Source organism: Sapajus apella, unplaced genomic scaffold (genome assembly GCF_009761245.1).
Source record: "Sapajus apella isolate SASKATOON/1434 unplaced genomic scaffold, GSC_monkey_1.0 scaffold99, whole genome shotgun sequence".
Taxonomy (NCBI): Eukaryota; Metazoa; Chordata; class Mammalia; order Primates; family Cebidae; genus Sapajus; species Sapajus apella.
Genome location: NW_022437039.1, coordinates 4682637 through 4704710, shown reverse-complemented (window position 1 = coordinate 4704710; position 22074 = coordinate 4682637). Strand labels below are relative to the sequence as shown.

The 22074-nt window shown below is 40.3% G+C and overlaps 1 protein-coding gene across 1 annotated transcript in view; it reads right to left on the bottom strand.

Moving 5' to 3' along the window:
• RBFOX1 (RNA binding fox-1 homolog 1) overlaps window positions 1-22074 on the bottom strand; it is a 2532432-nt gene that overhangs the window by 109514 nt on the left and 2400844 nt on the right. Inside the window, 1 exon segment of the mRNA XM_032257864.1 lies at window positions 21852-21912. Coding sequence (XP_032113755.1) covers window positions 21852-21912 — 61 coding nt within the window.

Below are 22074 nucleotides of genomic sequence, written 5' to 3'. Positions count from 1 at the left end.
TTAAATGATCACCATTCTAACTGGCATGAGATGGTATCTCAATGTAGTTTTGATTTGCATTTCTCTAATGACCAGTGATGATGAGCATTTTTAAATGTTTGTTGTCCTCATATATGTCTTCTTTTGTAAAGTGTCTGTTCATATCGTTTGCCCACTTTTGAATGGGCTCGTTTTTTTCTTGTAATTCTGTTTTAGTTCTTTGTAGATTCTGGGTATCAGCCCTTTGTCAGATGGGTAGGTTGCAAAAATATTTTCCAATTCTGTTGGTTGCCGATTCACTCTAATGACCATTTCTTTTGCTGTGCAGAAGCTGTGGAGTTTGATTAGGTTGCATTTGTCTCTTTGGACTTTTGTTGCCAATGCTTTTGGTGTTTTGGTCATGAAGTCCTTGCCTATGCCTGTGTCCTGAATGGTTTTGCCTAGGTTTTCTTCTAGGGTTTTTATGGTGTTAGGTCTTATGTTTAAGTCTTTAATCCATCTGGAGTTAATTTTAGTGTAAGGTGTCAGGAAGGAATCCAGTTTCTGCTTTCTGCACATGGCTAGCCAGTTTTCCCAACACCGTTTATTAAACAGGGACTCCTTAACCCATTGCTTGTTTTTGTCAGGTTTGTCAAAGATCAGATGGTTGTAGATGTGTGGCACTGCCTCTGAGGCCTCTGTTCTGTTCCATTGGTCTATATCTCTGTTTTGGTACCAGTACCATGCTGTTTTGATTACTGTAGCCTTGTAGTATAGTTTGAAGTCAGGTAGTGTGATGCCTCCAGCTTTGTTTTTTTGCTTAGAATTGACTTCGCCATGCAGGTGCGCTTTTGGTTCCATATGAAGTTTAAGGTGGTTTTCTCCAGTTCTGTGAAGAAGGTCATTGGTAGCTTGATGGGGATAGCATTGAATCTGTAAATTACTTTGGGCAGTATGTACATTTTCACGATATTGATCCTTCCTAACCATGAGCATGGAATATTTCTCCATCTGTTTGTGTCCTCTCTTATTTTGTTGAGCAGTGGTTTGTAGTTCCCCTTGAAGAGGTCCTTTACATTCTTTGTTAGTTGTATTCCTATTTATTTTGTTCTCTTTATAGCAATTGTGAATGGCAGTTCATTCTTGATTTGGCTGTCTTTAAGTCTGTTATTTGTGTATAGGAATGCCTGTGATTTTTGCACATTGATTTTGTTATCCTGAGACTTTGCTGAAGTTGCTGATCATTTCAGGAGATTTTGGGCTGAGACAACGGGGTCTCCTAAATATTCAATCATGTCATCTGCAAATAGAGACAATTTGACTTCCACCTTTCCTAATTGAATACCCTTTATTTCTTTTTCTTGCCTGATTGCTCTGGCTAGAACTTCCAATATTCTATTGAATAGGAGTGGTGAGAGAGGGCATCCTTGTCTAGTGCCAAATTTCAAAGGGAATGCTTCCAGGTTTTGCCCATTTAGTATGATAGTGGCTGTGGGTTTGTTGTAAATAGCTTTTATTATTTTCAGATACATTCCATCAATATCTAGTTTATTGAGGGTTTTTAGCATAAAGGGCTGTTGCCTTTTGTCAAAGGCCTTCTCTGCATCAATTGAGATAATCATGTGGTTTTTGTCTTTGGTTCTGTTTATGTGGTGAATTACATTTACAGACTTGCATATGTTGAACAAGCCTTGCATCCCCGGGATGAAGCCTAACTTGATCATGGTGCATAAGCTTTTTGATGTGCTGTTGCAATCAGTTTGCCAGTATTTTATTGAAGATTTTTGCATCTATGTTCATGATGGATATTGGCCTGAAGTTTTCTTTTCTTGAGTCTCTGCCTGGTTTGTTATCAGGATGATGTTGGTGTCATAAAATGATTTGGGAAGGATTACCTCTTTTTGGATGTTTGGAATAGTTTCAGAAGGAATGCTACCAGCTCCTCTTTGTATGTCTGGTAGCATTCGGCTGTGAACCCATCTGGACCTGCGGCTTTTTTTGATTGTTAGGCTGTTGATTGCTGCCTCAACTTCGGCCCTTTTTATTGGTCTATTCAGGGTTTTGACTTCTTCCTGGTTTAGGCTTGGGAGGATGCAAGTGTCCAGGAGTTTATCCATTTATTCTAGCTTTACTGTTTCTGTGCATAGAGTTGTTTGTAATAATCTCTTTGATGGTTTCTATTTCTGTGGAATCTGTGGTGATATCCTCTTTATCGTTTTTTATTGCATCTATTTGATTATTGTCTTTTCTTTTTTATTAATCTGGCTAGCGATCTATTTTGTTAATCTTTTCCAAAAACCAGCTCCTGGATTTATTGATTTTTTGAAGGGTTTTTTTTTTGTGCCTCTATCTCCTTCAGTTCTGCTCTGATCTTAGTTATTTCTTGTCTTCTGTTGGCTTTTGAGTTTTTTTGATCTTGCTCCTCTAGCTCTTTCAATTTTGATGATAGGGTGTCGGTTTTAGATCCTTCCTTCCTTCGCATTTGGGCATTTATTGCTATATATTTTCCTCTAGAGACTGCTTTAAACGTGTCCCAGAGATTCCGGTATGTTGTGTCTTCGTTCTCGTTGGTTTTGAAGAACATCTTTATTTCTGCCTTCATTTCATTGTTTATCCAGTCAATATTCAAGAGCCAGGTGTTCAGTTTCCATGAAGCTGTGCAGTTCTCAGTTAGTTTCTGAATTCTGAGTTCTAACTGGATTGCACTGTGGTCTGAGAGACTATTTGTTATGATTTCTATTCTTTTGCATTTGCTGAGGAGTGATTTACTTTCAATTATGTGGTCAATTTTAGAGTAGGTGTGATGTGATGCTGAGAAGAATGTATATTCTGTGGATTTTGGGTGGAGAGTTCTGTAAATGTCTATTAGGTTTGCTTGGTCCAGGTCTGAGTTCAAGTCCTGGATATCCTTGTTAATTTTCTGTCTCATTGATCTGTCTAATACTGACAGTGGAGTGTTAAAGTCTCCTACTATTATTGTGTGGGAGTCTAAGTCTCTTTGTAAGTCATTAAGAATTTGCTTTTTGTATCTGGGTGCTCCTGTATTGGGTGCATATATATTTAGGATCATTAGCTCTTCTCGTTATCCTTTTACCATTATGTAATGTCCTTCTTTGTCTCTTTTGATTTTTGTTCATTTAAAGTCTATTTTATCAGAGATGAGAATTGCAACTCCTACTTTTTTTTGCTCTCCATTTGCTTGCTAAATCTTCCTCCATCCCTTTATTTTGAGCCTTTGTGTATCCTTGCATGTGAAATGGGTTTCCTGGATACAGCATACAGATGGGTTTTGGCTCTTTATCCAATTTGCCAGTCTGTGTCTTTTGACTGCCGCATTTAGCCCATTTACATTTAGCGTTAATATTGTTCAGTGTGGATTTGATCCTGCCATTTTGATACTAGCTGGCTGTTTTGTCAGTTCGTTGATGCAGTTTCTTCATTCTGTTCATGTTCTTTACCATTTGGTATGTTTTTGGAGTGGCTGGTACTGGTTGTTCCTTTCTATGTTTAGTGCTTCTTTCAGGAGCACCTGTAAAGCAGGCCTGGTCATGATGAAATCTCTGAGTAATTGCTTGTTCATAAAGCATTTTATTTCCCTTCGCTTATGAAGCTTAGTTTGGCTGGATATGAAATTCTGGGTTCTAAGTTCTGTTCTTTAAGGATGTTGACTATTGGCCCCCACTCTCTTCTGGCGTGTAGGGTTTCTGCCAAGAGATCTGCTGTGAGTCTGATGGGCTTCCCTTTGTGGGTAACCCAACCTTTCTCTCTGGCTGCTCTTAGCATTTTCTCCTTCATTTCAACCCTGGTGAATCTGACCATTATGTGCCTTGGGGTTGCTCTTCTTTTGAATATCTTTGTGGTGTTCTCTGTATTTCCTGGACTTGAATATTGGCCTGCCTTGTTAGGTTGGGGAAGTTTTCCTAGATAATACCCTGAAGAGTGTTTTCCAGCTTGGAATCATTCTCTCCGTCACATTCAGGTACACCTATCAAATGTAGATTAGGTCTTTTCACATAATACCATATTTCTTGGAGACTTTGTTCATTCCTTTTTACCCTTTTTTCTCTAATCTTGCCTTCCCATTTTATTTCATTGAGTTGATCTTCGACCTCTGATATCCTTTCTTCTGCTTGGTCAATTTGGCTGTTGAAACTTGTGTATGCTTCGCGAAGTTCTCGCGTTGTGTTTTTCAGCTCCATCAATCATTTATATTCTTCTCTAAGCTGTTTATTCTCATTAGCATTTCATCAAACCTTTTTTCAAGGTTCTCAGTTTCTTTGCACTGGGTTAGAACATGTTCTTTCAGCTCACAGAAGTTTCTTATTACCCACCTTCTGAAATCTCTTTCTGTAAATTCATCAGACTCATTCTCCATCCAGCCTTCTTCCCTTGCTGGAGAGGAGTTGTGATCTCATGGAGAAGGAGAGGCATTCTGGTTTTGGGTGTTTACACCCTTTTTGTGCTGGTTTCTTCCCATTTTTGTGGATTCATTTACCTGTGGTCTTTGTAGCTGTTGACTTTCAGATGGGGTCTTTGAGTGGACGTCCAGTTTGTTGATGATGAAGTTATTTCTTTTTGTTTCTTCTTTTTCCTTCAGAAAACAGAAGGACTGTTTTCCTTCTCACAGTCAGGCCTCTCTGCTATAGGACTGCTGGTGGTCCACTGCAGACCCTGCTTGCCTGGGGATCACCTGCAGTGGCTGCAAATCAGTAAGGGTTGCTGCCAGTTTCTTCTTCTGCTATCTTTGTCCCAGAAGGATACCCGTCAGATGTCAGTCTGAGCTCTCCTTTATGAGGCGACTCTTTGGATATATGGGGTTCAGGGAGCTGCTTGAGAAGACAGTCTGTCCTTTATAGGAGCTTAAGTGCTGAGCTGTGAGCTCTGTTGTTCATTCAGAGCTGCTGGGCAGGTACGTTTAAGTCTGCTGCTGCAGAACTCATAAACACCTTTTTTTTTTTCCCCCAGGTGCTCTGTCCCATGATGGTAGGGCTTTATTTATACGTTTCTGTCATGCTGCTGCCTTTTTTCAGGGCTGGCCTGCCCAGCGAGGAGGCAGCCTAGTCACAGTCTGCCAGCAGAGGTTTTGCTGAGCTGCTGTGGGCTCTGCCCAGCTGCCTTGTGAACTTCCCTTGCAGTCTTGTTTATACGGGTATAATTAGAACTGCCTCGGCAATGGTGGCCCACCTTTGTAATGGCAGACTCTCTCTGTAATGGTGGACTGCCTCGGTAATGGTGGACGCCCCTCCCCCACAGAGCTGGACCGTCCTGGGTTCAGCTGTGCTTGCTGAGAAGCTCTTGATCCAGAGTGTTTCAGATTGCTGTTTTTTGTGGGGTGTGACTGGCCGAGTCTGATCACCTGGCTCCTTGCCTCAGACCCCCCACTTTTTTTTTTTTTCAGTTGAACGGGCCACTCTGTCTCCCAGGCATCCCAGTCACCAGTTGAAATGGTGCCTGGATTTGTGTGATTTCTTGTGTGTAGACCCACTGCGCTGTTGAAACAGCCACTGGAGATAATGGCACTTTTTCGCTGGGGAATCTCCTGTCCTAGCTCCCTGTTTCAGTCCCTGCCCCCCCCCCCCTTTTTTTTTTTTTTTTGGAATGAATGCGCTTTATTAGGGTCCTGAGTCAACCAACTTAACCATTCAACATTAAAAGACAATCAGAATTGTGAACCAATGGAATATTTATTTGATAATACCAAGTACCTCTGGTTAATTTTTTAAGTGTGATAATGGCAAGGTAGTTTCTTTTTAAAGGAGTTGTCTTTAAGGACAAAATAGCTAAATACAGTTATTTTGTTTAACATGCAGGAGAAGGGAGATGTGGGAAACGTGATCAGCCTTAAGTTGGGGAAGCTGGGGAGAGGCCACAGGGGAGTTCTTTATTACTAGCCTCTCCACTATAAAGGTTTAAAAAAAAAAAAGTAATCTTGGCCAGGCACAGTGCCTCATGCCTATAATCCCAGCACTTTCGAAGGCTGAGGCAGGTGAACCATGATGTCAGGAGTTCAAGACCAGGCTGGCCAATATGGTGAAACACCATTTTGAATAAAAATATAAAAAATTAGCCAGGGGCGGTGGCACACACCTACTGTCCCAGTTACTCAGAGGGCTGAGGCAGGAGAATCGGTTGAACCTGGGAGGCAGAGTTTGCAGTGAGCCGAGATCATGTCACCATACTCCAGCCTGAGCGACAGAGTGAGACTCTTACTCAAAAAAAAAAAAAAAAAAAAAAAAAAAAAAAAAAAAAGAAAGTTATCTTGAAATAAAAAAGAGTACAATTCCCCTTCCCTTCCTCCTTACCACCTCTTCACAATCCAAGTTGTTCCATTAATTTTTTCTGTATATATTTTAAGGCAATTTTATTAGGTGCATGCATGTTTAGATATTACATTTAGAATTATGTAATGGTGAGGTGAACCTTTTTATCATTGGGCAGTGGCTTTATCCCTGATGATTTTTTGTTTGAAGGTCTTTTTATCAACAGACTTCATAACTGTATTAACTTTATATTAAGTCTGTTAATATAGCCAAACCAAACTTGTCTAGCATCTGCCTTATATAGCTTTTTTCTATCTTCTTATTTTCAACTTATCTCTGTCCTTATAATTTAGATGTGTCTTTTTTAAACAGCACGCAGTTGTCTGGGCACAGCAGCTCATGCCTGTAATCCCAGCATTCTGGGAAGTCAAGGCAGGTGGAACACTTGAGCTTGAGACCAGGCTGAGCAATACGGCAAAACTCTGTCCCTATAAAAAATACAAAAATTGTCCAGGCATGGTGGTGTGAGCCTGTAGTCCTAGCTACCGGGGGGAAGTGGGGATGGGGCTGAGATAGGAGGATCACTTGAGCCTCAGGAGGTCGAGGCTGCAGTGAGCCGTGATCGTGCCACTGCACTCAAGCCTGGGCACCAGGGACCCCGCCTTCTCAAAAAAAAAATTACTTAGTTGGATTGGATGTTTTTCTAATCTGACATATTTTAGTAATTAATTGGTGAGTTTAGTTCTTTGACATTTATTGTAACTGACTTGTTCCTACCATCTTACTGTGCTTTATGATTTGTTTTTCTGTATTCATTTTTTCTTACTCTTTGAATCGGTATATTCATATCTCATTAATAGATAAGAACCATTTTAGTAGTTTCTTCTTTCATCTTTATCATTGTCTTCATTTTCTTTGGGTTTATTCTTTTTCAGAGATATTCTCAATTTTGATCAAGTCTAGTTTATGAGAAAAATTTCTATTCTATATTTTGCTTTTATTGTATCTAAGAAATCTTTGCCTACCCCAAAGTCACAAAGATTGTCTTCTGTTTTATATCTAGAAGTCTTATGAATTTAAGTTTTTCATTTAGGTTAACAATTCATTTTGATTTAATTTTTAATATAATGTGAGAAATACATTATATATCTCTTCAGTTCCCTTGTTTTGCATATCCAGTGGCTCCAGCACCATTTGTTGAAAAGACTATCCTTTCTCCACTACCTTGTCTTTGCACTTTTGTTCAAAATTAATAACTCATATATGTGTAGGAATGTTTTTGGACCTTTTCTGTCCCATTGATCTATTTGTCCTTTGGCACCAATGCCACACTGTTTTGATTATTTAGCTTTCTAATAATTCTTGAAGTCAGGTGGTGTAAGTCTTCCAACTTTATCTTTTTCATTATTGTTTCAGTTATCTTAGGTCCTCTGGATTTTGATATGAATTTTGGAATCAACTTGTCAATTTCTGTTATGTCAAACAGCCTGCTGGTTTGATTGGGATGGAACTGAATCTATAGGTCAGTTTAGGGAGAAATGACAAATCCTAACAATATTTAGAGTATCTGATATATGAACACAATATAGATCTCCCTTTATTTACGCCAGTTTTAATATCTCTCAACAATGGTTTGCAGTTTTCAGCACATGGGTCATTTATATTTTTTGTCAGATTTACCTCTATTTTATATTTTTGATGTTATTGATTTTTTAAAATTTTAATTTATGGTTGTGTCTTTGATTTATGGGTTATTTAGAATTTGTTATGTCGCTTCAAAATATTTAGGGGGTTTTCCAGATATATTTCTGTTAGTCTAATTTAATTATTGGAGACAGGGAACAAATTGAACCATTTTAAATTTATTGAGACTTGTTTTATAGCCCAGAATATTTTTTCAATGTTGGTACATATTCCATGTGTGTTTGAAAAGAATGTGTGTTCTGCTGTTGTTGGGAAGAGTGTTCTAAAAATATTGATTATATCAAGTTGGTTGAGAGTGTCCTTCAAGTGTTTTATATCCTCATCAGTTTCTTATATGCTTGTTTTATTGATTATTGAAAGACGGGTATTGAAATCTCTGCTATAATTACAGATATGTCTATTTCTCCTTGCAGTTCTACCACATTTTGCTTCATGTATTTTGAAGCTCTGTTATTCGGTATATAAATGTTTCAGATTATTTTATCATCTTGATAAATTGACCCCCTTATTAGCAAATGACACTCTTTTTCTTCGGTAATACTTTTTGCTATGAAATCTACTTTGTGTGATATTAATATAACCATAGCAGCCTTCCTTGATTAGGTTTAGCATGGAATATTTCTTTGTCCTTTTCTTTTAACCTATGTTGTCTTCATATTTAAAGTGGATTTCTTATAAGCAGCATATATTTGGATTTTTGTCTTTTTTTAATTGCATTTTAGATTTTGGGGTAGATGTGAAGATTGTTGCATAGGTACACACATGGCAGTGTGGTTTGCTGCCTTCCTTCCCATCATCTATATCTGGCATTTCTCCCCATGTTATTCTTCGCCAACTCCCCACCCCACCGTCCCTCCTCTAGTTCCCCTCCACAGACCCCAGTGTGTGATGCTCCCCTCCCTGCGTCCATGTGTTCTCATTGTTCAACAGCAGCCTATGAGTGAGAACATGCGGTGTTTGATTTTCTGTTCTTGTGTCAGTTTGCTGAGAATGATGGTTTCCAGGTTCATCCATGTCCTTACAAAGGACACAAACTCTTCATTTTTTATGGCTGCATAGTATTCCATGGTGCATATGTGCCACATTTTCCCTGTCCAGTCTATTATCAAAGGGCATTTGGGTTGGCTCCAAGTCTCTGCTATTGTAAACAGTGCTGCAGTGAACATTCGTGTGCATGTGTTCTTATAATAGAACGATTTATAATCCTTTGGATATATACCCGGTAATAGGATTTCTGGGTCAAATGGAATTTCTATTTCTAGGTCCTTGAGGAATCGCCATACTGTCTTCCACAATGGTTGAACTAATTTACACTCCCACCAACAGTGTAAAAGTGTTTCTATTTCTCCACATCCTCTCCAGCATCTGCTATCTCCAGATTTTTTAATGATCGCCATTCTAACTGGCGTGAGATGGTATCTCAATGTAGTTTTGATTTGCATTTCTCTAATGACCAGTGATGATGAGCAATTTTTTCATGTTTATTGGCCTCATATATGTCTTTTGTAAAATGTCTGTTCATTTTCTTTGCCCACTTTTGAATGGGCTTATTTTTTTCTTGTAAATTTGTTTTAGTTATTTGTAGATTCTGGAAACTAGCGCTTTGTCAGATGGGTAGGTTGCAAAAATGTTTTCCCATTCTATTGGTTGCCGATTCACTCTAATGACCATTTCTTTTGCTGTGCAGAAGCTGTGGAGTTTGATTAGGTACCATTTGTCTATTTTGGCTTTTGTTACCAGTGCTTTTGTTGTTTTAGTCATGAAGTCCTTGCCTATGCCTGTGTCCTGAATGGTTTTGCTAGATTTTCTTCTAGGGCTTTTTATGGTGTTAGGTCTTATGTTTAAGTTTTTAATCCATCTGGAGTTAATTTTAGTGTAAGGTGTCAGGAAGGGGGCCAAGCCTGATCACCTGGCTCCCTGCCTCAGATCCCTTATTTTTTTTCAGTTGAATGGGTGACTTTGTCTCCCAGCTCTCCCAGTCAGCAGTTGAAATGGCACCCAGATTTGTCATTTCTTGTGTGTAGACCTGCTGCACCAGCTGAAACAGCCGCTGGAGACCATGGTGCTTTTTCACCAGGGAATCTCCTGGCCTAGCTCCCTGCTTCAGTCCCCTTGTTTTCAGTTGAACAAGTCACTCTGTCTCCCAGGTGTTCCAGTTGCCAGTTGAAAAGGTGCCCAGATTTGTGTGAGAGTCTATGCAGAGACCTGCTGCGCCAGCTGAAACAGCCACACTGGAGAATCGTGGTGCTTTTTTGTTAGGGATTCTCCTGGCCTGGCTCCCTGTTTCAGTCCCCCTTTTTTTTCAGTTGAGCGGGCGACCCTGTCTCCCAGGTGTTCCAGTTGTCTGTTCAAAAGGCACCAAGATCTGTGTGATTTCCAGTGCGGAGACCCACTGTGCCGGCTTAAACAGCTGCACTGGAGATTCGTGGCGCCTTTTGGTTTGGGAATCTCCTGGCCTGGCTCCCTGCTTCAGTCCCCTTTTTATCAGTTGAACGGGTGACTCTGTCTCCCAGGCACTCCATTCGCCAGCTAAAATGGCGCCCAGACCAATGTGTTTTGTGTGGAGACCCACCACACCAGCCAGAACAGTCACACTGGCGACCCGTAGGGCTCCTCTGCCCGGGAATCTCCTGGTCTGTGGGCAATAAAAATCCATCTGGAAATGCAGCGTCCACTCACCCTCTGCGTTCTCCCTGGAAGCTGCAGTCCAGATCTGCTCCTAATCAGCCATCTTGGATCCCTCCCCACCTGAAGTGTCAGATCAACAATTTTTAAAATGCCTTCACTGACCCAGTGGGCATTCAGGAGCACATTGTTGAATTCCCAGGTATTTGTACAGTTTCTAAAGTTCCTCTTGCTATTGATTTCTATTTTTATTCTGCTGTGGTCTAAGAAAATACTTGACATGATTTAGATTTTTTACAATTTGTTGAGACTGGTTTGGTGGCTTAATATGTGGCTTATCTTGGAGAATGTTCCATGTGCTGATGAGAAGAATATGTTTTTTGCAGCTGTTGGAAAAGGCATTCTGTAAATGTCTGTTAGGTCCATTTGGTCTAGAATCCAGGCCTTGAAAAATAACCTCTGCTCAGACTTACAGAGCTCATGTCGGCTTATGTAAATAAATGCAAATGACATGCAAATTGATCCACATTCTCTGTGACTCCTCCTAGTACCTGGAAGAGACCCTTGGGATAACCCTGCTGGAGATAAGAGCCTGCACTGTCAGGAAGATGAACAAAATGATCCCATTTTTAATTTCTTAGGCAGTTTGTGTACGTCCCCAGGCCTTGCAAATTCAGAGATTTTGATCAAGGACATTAAACCGAACAATGAGGCTTACAACAAAAGGAGAATGGCTGATAAGCCCCACTGCTCCCAGCCTCCCAGGGCCCCCCCCCCAGCCCCACAACAAGGCAGTGGAACAGAGACCAGATGTTTTGGGGTCTCGCTCCGTCTCAGACACACAAGCAGTTTAGAGAGACCCCTTTGTGGCTGGGACTCGAGGGGCTACAACCGAATTGGCACTCTCCTCTCCAGATTTAGCTTGTCAAAGGTCAAGTGTCAGCATTTTTCTAAAACATGCTGGCTAAGACCTCTGGTGTTAACTGTGACTCTATTGGGTGTGAAAAGGCCAAATCTGAATGTGCACACAAAAAACATCACATGCTGTCTCTAGGGCTCTGCTGGGTTACATATAAAAGAAGCACATTCCAGAGAGCACCCTTAAGTACACTACAGGAGTTACAAAAACTGCCTGTCAGAACTTTGCAAAGACATGTACTAAGGATGCTAGAGACCTGGTAGCTGACATAGTACAGAAGGCAGCTCTCCAATACCAAAGAAGCAGAGGTGAGGTGTGCATTGGGTACAGAGGGGTTTCCTTGGGGCTCACTCGGTATTCTTTTTTATCAGCATGTATTTGTTGTCAAAATTTACATTCTATCTAAAATACAGGATTTCTTTCTCTTGAAACATTGGCAGAAATGGCGACTTTAAGTTGAGAATCCCTTACAGACAGACTTATTAGAGGCGGCCAGGGGCTACCACATGTAACTCTCCACTTAGTCATGTTGGCCACTGCTATCCCTTTTGTGAGCCTGTTAACAGAGATCCAAGATTTGAGATCTTTTATTGTTACTTCGTGTTGTTGCTGTTGTGGAGTTTTCCTAGCAGAGAAATATTTTGCTTTACTTAAGTAAGAAAACAAAAGGCAGTCCCAAAAGACAGAGTATCTTTTCTCTGTCGCTCAGGCTGCAGTGCAGTGGCGCAATCTTGGCTCACTGCAACCTCTGCCTCCTGGGTTCAAGCAATTCTCCTGTCTCAGCCTCCGAAGTAGCCGGGATTATAGGCCCCTGCCACTACAATCAGCTAATTTTTGTATTTTTAGTGAGATGGCGTTTCACCATGTCGGCCAGAATGGTCTCTGTCTCTAGACCTCGTGATCCGCCCACCTTAGCCTCCCAAAGAGCTGGGATTACAGATGTGAGCCACTGCCCCCGTCCAAGAATGTGTTTTTCAAAGCCTCTCTGTTTGCTTATTTTACCTGTTCAAGCTGTTTTAGCACCTTAATAATCCTTAAACTAGTATCTATCAGGGAATTCAACTATCTATGACACTAAAGGAATAATATGACTAATTACACGTAATCTCAATATTAAGTAAATACTGTTGTGCTATAAGTAGTAGTGAAAAGTCTTTCAGAGCACTTTGCATACCTGGCATTGTGTTGAGCACTTCATCTCTCATGATTATCACAAAGAACTAGGATGCAATTCCTGTCATTTGTACAGTTCCCACTAGAGAATTGGGATGTAGCGGGTTCAAACAACTTGCCTACAATTCAGCAGCCTCTGAATGGCAGAACTGATACGGGCAACAAAGTCTACCTCTCTCTAGAGTCTTGGATATGGGTGGGTTACCTCCATGTTGATCCTCCCCAAGGTCTCTAAGAAAGTGAAAAAGCCATGTCTAGCACCCGTGCTTCCCTAGCATCCAGGAAATCCTTGTGAATTCAGCTCTCACTCTTGTATTGGAGATCCAACATTTGATCCACAAAGAACACAGCACACTCCAACTACTCCGTGCGGGTAGGTGTCCTTGGGAGAAACAGCAATAGAGAAATAGTCCAATCCCCTTTTTGTGGAACTTTCTGAATGTCCAGAAGCCTACAACTCATTCTACAGTTTTCCCTTATGTCACTGTTTAAATATCCTGAGAATAGTATCCACATCCTCCATGTTAGTAACTGTAATTTTCTATAATAGACAGGTATCCCATCACATTAAGAATTCGGTCTTATTTATCACTGGAAACTTTGCAGCTGCTAAAACTTTTTCTGGATACATGATTGAAGCAATGCAGGAATGTGATGCTGACATTGATAACTATATTTCATCACCTGGAGATGACCTGAAACTTTGATGGCTCTAGTAATTTATAATTTTGCTGAAGTATCATTTCTATGCTTTGTGAGAATGAATTATGTAGCTAATGAGTGAACCTCACTGATGGCTTAATTTTCTCATTTCAATGTGACTTTACTGGTCCTGACTTACCCTCTTTTGCCATAACTCTATCCTTTTGCTTATTAAGAACTTGAAAGGGTCCTGTATTTTATGAGTAATATTGTACTGCCATTTAAAGGGAATTTATTTGTAGTGATGATACTCATGAGTTAAAACTTGGGACAGCTTTGAGAACTACTTTTCTCTGAATACCAAAGTTCTCCATAACCTCCGCTACAGAAGCCACAGTATTTATAGAATTAGAATTCACAAGACTATATTTAGAAGACCCCATCGTTTCAGCCCAAAATCTCCTGAAACTGGTAAGCAACTTCAGCAAAGTGTCAGAATACAAAATCAATGTGCAAAAATCACAAGCATTTTTTAAATTAATTCATTTTACTTTAGGTGCATACTATATCTGGCATTTCTCCCCATATTATCCCTCCCCACCTGCTACTGTCTCTGCCCTACCCTGCCTAAATGCCCCCAATGTGTGATCTTTCTCTCCCTGAGTCCATGTGTTCTCTTTGTTCAACATCCACCTATGAGTGAGAGCACAGTATTTGGATTTCTGTTCTTATGTCAGTTTGCTGAGAATAATGGTTTCCAGATTCATCTAAGTCTCTAAAAAGGACATGAAGTCATTGTTTTTTGTTTGTTTGTTTGTTTAACTTTTTTTAAAATTGCATTTTAGGTTTTGGGGTAGATGTGAAGAACATGTAAGATTGTTGCATAGGTACATACATGGCAGTGTGATGTGCTGCCTTCCTCCCCATCACCTATATCTGGCAATTCTCCCCATGTTATCCTTCCCCAACTCCCCCGCCCCTACTGTGCCTCCTGTATTTCCCCCCACAGACCCCAGTGTGTGATGCTCCCCTCCCTGTGGCCATGTGTTCTCATTGTTCAACATCTGCCTGAGTGAGAACATGTGGTGTTTGATTTTTTGTTCTTGTGTCAGTTTGCTGAGAATGATGGTTTCCAAGTTCATCCATGTCCCAACAAAGGACACGAACTCATCGTTTTTGATGGCTGCATAGTATTCCATGGTGTATATGTGCCACATTTTCCCTGTCCAGTCTATCATCCATGGGCATTTGCGTTGGTTCCAGGTATTTGCTATACTAAACAGTGCTGCAGTGATCATTCATGTGCATGTGTCCTAATACTAGAATGATTTATCATCCTTTGGATATATACCTAGTAATGGGATTGCTGGGTCAAATGGAATTTCTATTTCTAGGTCCTTGAGGAATCACCACACTAATTTACACTCCAACCAACAGTGTAAAAGTGTTGCTATTTCTCCACATCTTCTCCGGCATCTGTTGTCTCTAGATTTTTTAATGATCGCCATTCTAAGTGGTGTGAGATGGTATCTCAATGTAGTTTTGATTTGCATTTCTCTAATGACCAGTGATGATGAGCATTTTTTAATGTTTGTTGTCCTCATATATGTCTTCTTTTGTAAAGTGTCTGTTCATATCCTTCACCCACTTTTGAATGGGCTTGTTTTTTTTCTTGTAATTCTGTTTTAGTTATTTGCAGATTCTCGATATTAGCCCTTTGTCAGAGAGGGAGGTTACAAAAATTTTTTCCCATTCTGTTGGTTGCCGATTCACTCTAATGACTGTTTCTTTTGCTGTGCAGAAGCTGTGGCATTTGATTAGGTTGCATTTGTCTATTTTGGGTTTTGTTGTCAATGCTTTTGGTGGTTTGGTCATGAAGTCCTTGCCCATGCCTGTGTCCTGAATGGTTTTGCCTAGGGTTTCTTCTAGGGTTTTTATGGTGTTAGGTCTTATGTTTAAGTCTTTAATCCATCTGGAGTTAATTTTAGTGTAAGGTGTCAGGAAGGGGTCCAGTTTCTGCTTTCTGCACATGGCTAGCCAGTTTTCCCAACACCATTTATTAAACAGGGACTCCTTTACCCATTGCTTGTTTTTGTCAGGTTTGTCAAAGATCAGATGGTTGTAGATGTGTGGTATTGCCTTCAAGGCCTCTGTTCTGTTCCATTGGTGTATATCTCTGTTTTGGTACCAGTACCATGCTGTTTTGATTACGGTAGCCTTGTAGCATAGTTTGAAGTCAGGTAGTGTGATGCCTCCAGCTTTGTTCTTTTTGCTTAGAATTGACTTGGCTATGTGGGCTGTCTTTTGGTTCCATATGAAGCTTAAGGTGGTTTTTTTCCATTTCTGTGAAGAAGGTCACTGGTAGCTTGATGGGGATAGCATTGAATCTGTAAATTACTTTGGGCAATATGGCCATTTTCACGATATTGATCCTTCCTAACCATGAACATGGAATGTTTCTCCATCTGTTTGTGTCCCCTCATATTTCGTTGCGCAGTGGTTTGTAGTTGTCCTTGAAGAGGTCCTTTACATCCTTTGTTAGTTGTATTCCTAGGTATTTTACTCTCTTTGTAGCAATCGTGAATGGCAGTTCATTCTTGATTTGGCTCTCTTTAAGTCTGTTATTTGTGTATAGGAATATCTTTGTGGAGTTGTCTGTATCTCTTGAATTTGAAATTTGGACTGCCTTGCTAGGCTTAAGAAGTTCTCCTGGATAATATCCTGGATCATGTTTTCCAGCTTGGATTCATTCCCCCCATCATATTCAGGTACACTGATCAAGTGTAGGTTAGGTCTTTTCACATAGTCCCCTATTTCTTGGAGGCTTTGTTCATTTCTTTTCACTCTTTTATTTCATTGAGTTGATCTTCCATCTCTGATATCCTTTCTTCTTCTGCTTGATCTATTCAACTATTAAAACTTGTGTTTGCTTCACGTAGTTCTCCTGCTGTGTTTTTCTACTCCATCAAGTCATTTATGTTCTTCTCTAAGCTGGTTATTCTAGTTAGCATTTCGTCTAACCTATTTTCAAGATTTTTGATTTCTTTGCACTGAGTTAGAATGTGTTCCTTTAGCTCAGAAAAGTTTGTTATAATCCACCTTCTGAAGCCTGTTTCTGTCAATTCGTCGCTCTTTTCGGTCAAGTTGTGATCCTGTGTTAAGGAGTTGCGATGCCTTGAAGGAGAAGAGGTGTTCTGGCCCTTGATGGTTTCATCTTTTTTACGCTGTTTTTTACTCATCTTTGTGGACTTACCTGGCTGTGCTGTCAGGGATCTGCTTGATGAGGTCGCTTGACTGCCTGTGGAGGCGCTACTGGGTTTCTAGGGACTCCTTCAGGTTACTAGGGAAGCTTCCTGTGTCTTTTTTGTTTCTACTGGGAGATTAGGCCCGCCTCTTCCGCTGACCTGTAGGCACTGCTGGGTTGTCAAGAACACCGTCTCATTGCTACACCGTCTCATTGCTATGTAGGCTTCCTGTACTTTTAATTAAAACATGTAGTGAAGTCTCAACCCTCTAGTGGTGGGTTGTGCCCTTCCTCCACTGGGCTGGATCATTCAGGGTTTATCTCAGACTGTGGCACTGGCTGTGCAACCTGCTAGAGTCAGAGCTTCAGCCCTCTGGAGTTTGTGGGAGAGGGTAGGGACCCATCCAGCCGTACCCAGCTGTCTCCCCATTTTAGCTTCCTCTCTCTCTGGTCCTGGGATAGGGGCCTGCCCGGTTGTTTCCACTTATAGCTCCCTCTCTCTCTGGGCAGAGGGAGTCGGGGCAATAGCTCAGTCTGCAGGCTTCTATTTAACTCTGTGTTTGTAATTCTCGGCACTTGAGTGGCAAAGATCCCCTGTTCTGTGTATTGCTGAGGCTTTGGGGGAAGGGCTGTATCCGGACCAGAGTGCCCGAGGGGAGCCTCTGACTCACTAGTCAGATGCACTTTCTGGGCGAAGCAGCACCCTTCCCTGCTTCAGTTTGCCCTGAGTGGGCTTTGCTCACCTTTGGACCTGACCCATTGAAATGCACCTGGTACCTTGGTTGGAGCTAGGAGATCTCTGGATTTCTGTGTCTCTCTCACAGAGTGCTGTGTGCTGGAGTTGTGTCTAATTGGCCATCTGGGATCTCCCACAAGCATTCTTATACACCAATAACAGACTTAAAGAGAGCCAAATCAAGAACGAACTGCCGTTCACAATTGCTATAAAGAGAATAAAATACCTAGGAATACAACTAACAAAGAATGTAAAGGACCTCTTCAAGGAGAACTACAAAGCACTGCTCAACGAAATAAGAGAGGACACAAACAGATGGAGAAACATTCCATGCTCACGGTTAGGAAGAATCAATATAATGAAAATGGCCATACTGCCCAAGTTAATTTATAGATTCAATGCTATCCCCATCAAGCTACCAATGACCTTCTTCACAGAACTGGAAAAAACCACCTTAAACTTCATATGGAACCAAAAGAGAATCCGCATAGCCGAGTCAATTCAAAGCAAAAAGAACAAAGCTGGAGGCATTGCCACATATCTGTAACCATCTGATCTTTGACAAACCTCACAAAACCAAGCAATAGGGAAAGGATTCCCTGTTTAATAAATGGTGTTGGGAAAACTGGACCCTTCCTGACACCTTACACTAAAATTAACTCCAGATGGATTAAAGACTTAAACATAGGACCTAACATCATAAAAACCCTGGAAGAAAATCTATGCAAAACCATTCAGGACATAGGCATGGGCATGGACTTCATGACTAAAACACCAAAAGCATTGACGACAAAAGCCAAAATAGACAAATGGGATCTAATTAAACTCTAGAGCTTCTACACAGCAAAATAAACTATCATTACAGTGAATCGGCAACCAACAGAATGGGAAAACATTGTTGCAGTCCGTCCATCTGACAAAGGGCTACTATCCAGAATCTACAAATAACTAAAACAGATTTACAAGAAAAAAGCCCAGTCAAAAGTGGGTGAAGGATATGAATAGACACTTTACAAAAGAAGACATACATGAGGCCAACAAACATATGAAAAAATGGTCATTAGAGAAATGCATATCAAAACTACACTGAGATACCATCTCACGCCAGTTAGAATGGCGATCATTAAAAAACCTGCAGATAGCAGATGCTGGAGAGGACGTGGAGAAATAGGAACACTTCTTTTACACTATTGGTGGGAGTGTAAACTAGTTCAACCATTGTGGAAGACAGTCTGGCGCTTCCTCAAGGACATAGAAATAGAAATTCCATTTGACCCAGCAATCCCATTACAGGGTATATATCCAAAGAATTATAAATCATTCTACTATAAGGACACATCAATAGCAAAGACTTGGAACCAACATAAATGCCCATGGGTGAGACTGGACAGGGAAATTATGGCACATATACACCATGGAATACTATGCAGCCATCAAAAACGATGAGTTCGTGTCCTTTGTTGGGACATGGATGAACCTGGAAACCATCATTCTTAGCAAACTTAAAGCCAAACGTCGCATGTTCTTACTCATAGCTGGGTGTTGAACAATGAGAACACATGGCCACAGGGAGGGGAGCATCACACACTGGGGTCTGTGGGGGGGGCAACTAGGGGAGGGACAGCAGGGGGGGGGGGAGCGGGGGAGGGATAACATGGGGAGAAATGCCAGATATAGGTGATGGGGAGGAAGGCGGCAAACCACACTGCTATGTATGTACCTATGCAACAATCCTGCATGTTCTTCACATTTACCCAAGAACCGAAAGTGCAATACAATATGTGTGTGTGTGTGTGTGTGTGTGTGTATATATATATTTATATATATAAATTTATATATATATATATATATATAAATTCTACCATGACTATCCATCTACCCCTTAGGTTCCATACTCAGTATGTGTGATAGGCACAATTTGGAGTGCCTTTTTGTATGTACAGGGATGAGAGACCCACATCCTGGAAACTGAGTGCACAGCTACCTGGAATCGAACATGGGATATGCATGCCAACATGTAGCTGGAACATGAGGTTGCACATTTACTAATTTAATAATTTTTCGTTACTGTAGTTAGCTGCCATTTGAGTGCAGTTCTACAAGAAGACAAAAGGAAATTGATTCCTGATACACACAGTATGGCCACAAGATTTTGTTACTTTATAATAAAAAGGCTAGGCCAGAATTGGTGGCTCATGCCTGTAATTGTAGCATTTTGGGATGCCGAGATGGACAGATTGCTTGAGGTCAGGAGTTCAAGACCAGCTTGGGCAACATGGCAAAACCCTGTCTCTACACAAAAGAAAAGAAACTAGTTGGGCAATGTGGCACGTCTGTAGTCCCAGTTACTGGAGACGATGACTTGAGCCTGGAGGCAGAGGTTGCAGTGAGCCGAGACTGTGCCACTGCACTTCAGCCTGGGTGACAAAGAAAGACCCTGTCTGTCTCAAAAAAGAAAAAGCTGTATTAATTACTTCGTCTTCTCTAGCCTCAATGTTGCCTGTTTAAAATAGGGATAATGATGTCCTCTTTAAAAGGCTTCATGTGTGTCCAGTGCACTTAAAATACTTCACATAATGCATACCTCATGTTCCATAAAGGCGAGTTATTTGTAAATGGGCTTTGAATTGTGTTTTAAAAAATCCTACAGGTCTAGTTGTCAGCCCCTGGCCATAAAATTGATCCATAACTCTTTCTTTAAATACACATGCATATGGCTTATGGAATAATACTGGACTTTTCTTGCTCCAGTTTCTCACTCAGCACACGAGAAGCTATGCATGAGGGTGCAAGCACATATGTGCCTGGGCAGCTGTGCAGCTTCGTAATTAAAGAACATGCCTGGCCATCAGGTTGATGTCACCACATATTAAATCTGGCAAGTTTCAGAATTGTTACTTCTACCCAAGCAGAAAGGCTTCATGACACATAAATCAGAGGTTTGCTTCAGTTCAGCACTTAGCATTCAAAGTCTGGTATGAAAATAGTCTATACCATTTAACGGCATGTCTAACTTGGTAAAGCTGAGAAAAACAGTCAGCAGAATAATTCTCCTGGTCTTACAACTTAGAGCCCTATCATGTAGAGAGTTGAATGATGCCCCTGTTAAAATTGAGAACTGACTGTTGAAATGGTAGTCACCGGCAAAAGAAACAGGAAAAAAAAAATCACCAATTGATAATCCTTGCTTATCCCAGGAAAATGTAAACAATTATAGAACAATCAGTATTTAGTTCTGATTGAATCCGTTTATCTGTTTTGTGTAATATTATGTAACCGCTGAAATAGTCTAATCTGTATATATTAATATTGAAAGAACGCTATAAAAAGCCAATTAAAAATGACAGGTGCATCATGATAGTCACACAAAAATGTATACAATACCGTCAATACTATAAATGAACACCTACTAAATGTATAGACGTGAATATGCAAAATAAAACTATAAACAACAATCTGTAAAAGTGGCTTCCTCTGAGAGGGAGGTAGGAAACCAGGGTGGCAGTGGGGTTATTTTAAATATATTTTAGACATATCTGTAATTTCTTTTTACTTTTAAAAAATCTGAAGTTTTAATTGCACATGGAAATCCACAAGTCTAAAATTCCATATATCTCCTTTTGATGTAACAAAGTTATATTACTTTTATAAACCTACAAGTCAAAGACAAAACATTGCCGTCTCACAATTGAACACAACCCTTAGCATTTTGGCATACTATAATTTAGCTGAAGTTATGCTGTAAATATGTATTTCAATTTTTTATCACAAGATCCTTTATGGTCTTTATTCTGCTCATTTTAATGGGTATAATCTACCATGTGTATATACTTCAACTTACTGCATTGCTTCATTTTTTGGTACAAAAATGACAACTATGTGATTAACATAGTGCCAGGTTTGTCCCCCATATATCTATCTTAAAAGATACTGACTCTGAGAAGAAATAATCAAAATGTTTGAACTTTTTTAATAACGCATGTGAATGCTTCTTAGAAGCTTTGAGAAGTATCACTGACTAAAAACAGAACTGCATTGTCGTGACGCGGTCTGCAGTACACAGCAACATTCACAGCTAGCCCAAAATAACAACATCGAGCAGCCCAGAGAGGAACAAAGAACCCAGCCACACCTTCTGCTAACCCTGTGGAACTCAGACATGAGGTATCCTCCAAACCACTTCAAATGCCTAATCTCCCTAGAGAAGACTAAAAGTCAGAATAAACTGTGACCGTACTTCCAGGAATGATTAATAATCAACAAGGAGATGAACAAACCTCACATTCTCCCCTCAACTTAGGATAATAACCAATCAATCAAATGACAAAACTAATTTCCAAGTAATTACTGCATCTCAGTCCCAAACAAGAATTAAGAAAAAAGAAGGATATGCACACTTAACCTGAACAGTCCATTTGCCTTTGTTGTGAAAATGATCTTACTGATGTAGGTGGTTCACTGTAGCAGGTCAGTAGTCAAAACACAGTGCCAATGCACAGGCAAACACAGCTTGTTGTAATAGAATTTCTGATTAGATTAAAAGATTCAGAGGTAGAGAGGATTTCTTGCAAAAGGCCGATGTGTACTTACCATTTGTATAAGGGTTGACGGTCTTTTTATTTGTCATTACACGTGCTGTGGCATTATTGACCTATGTACATAGAAAACTCAAATAAGCACATATTCTAAGGCCAGCTCCCAATTCAATTAGTTGCATGCATTATGACCGTGATTTACTTATTAAAAAAAGAAAACTAAAAACTAAAATGCATTTTAATTTATAAAAGGCAGTAGGTGCATAACAAAATCATAC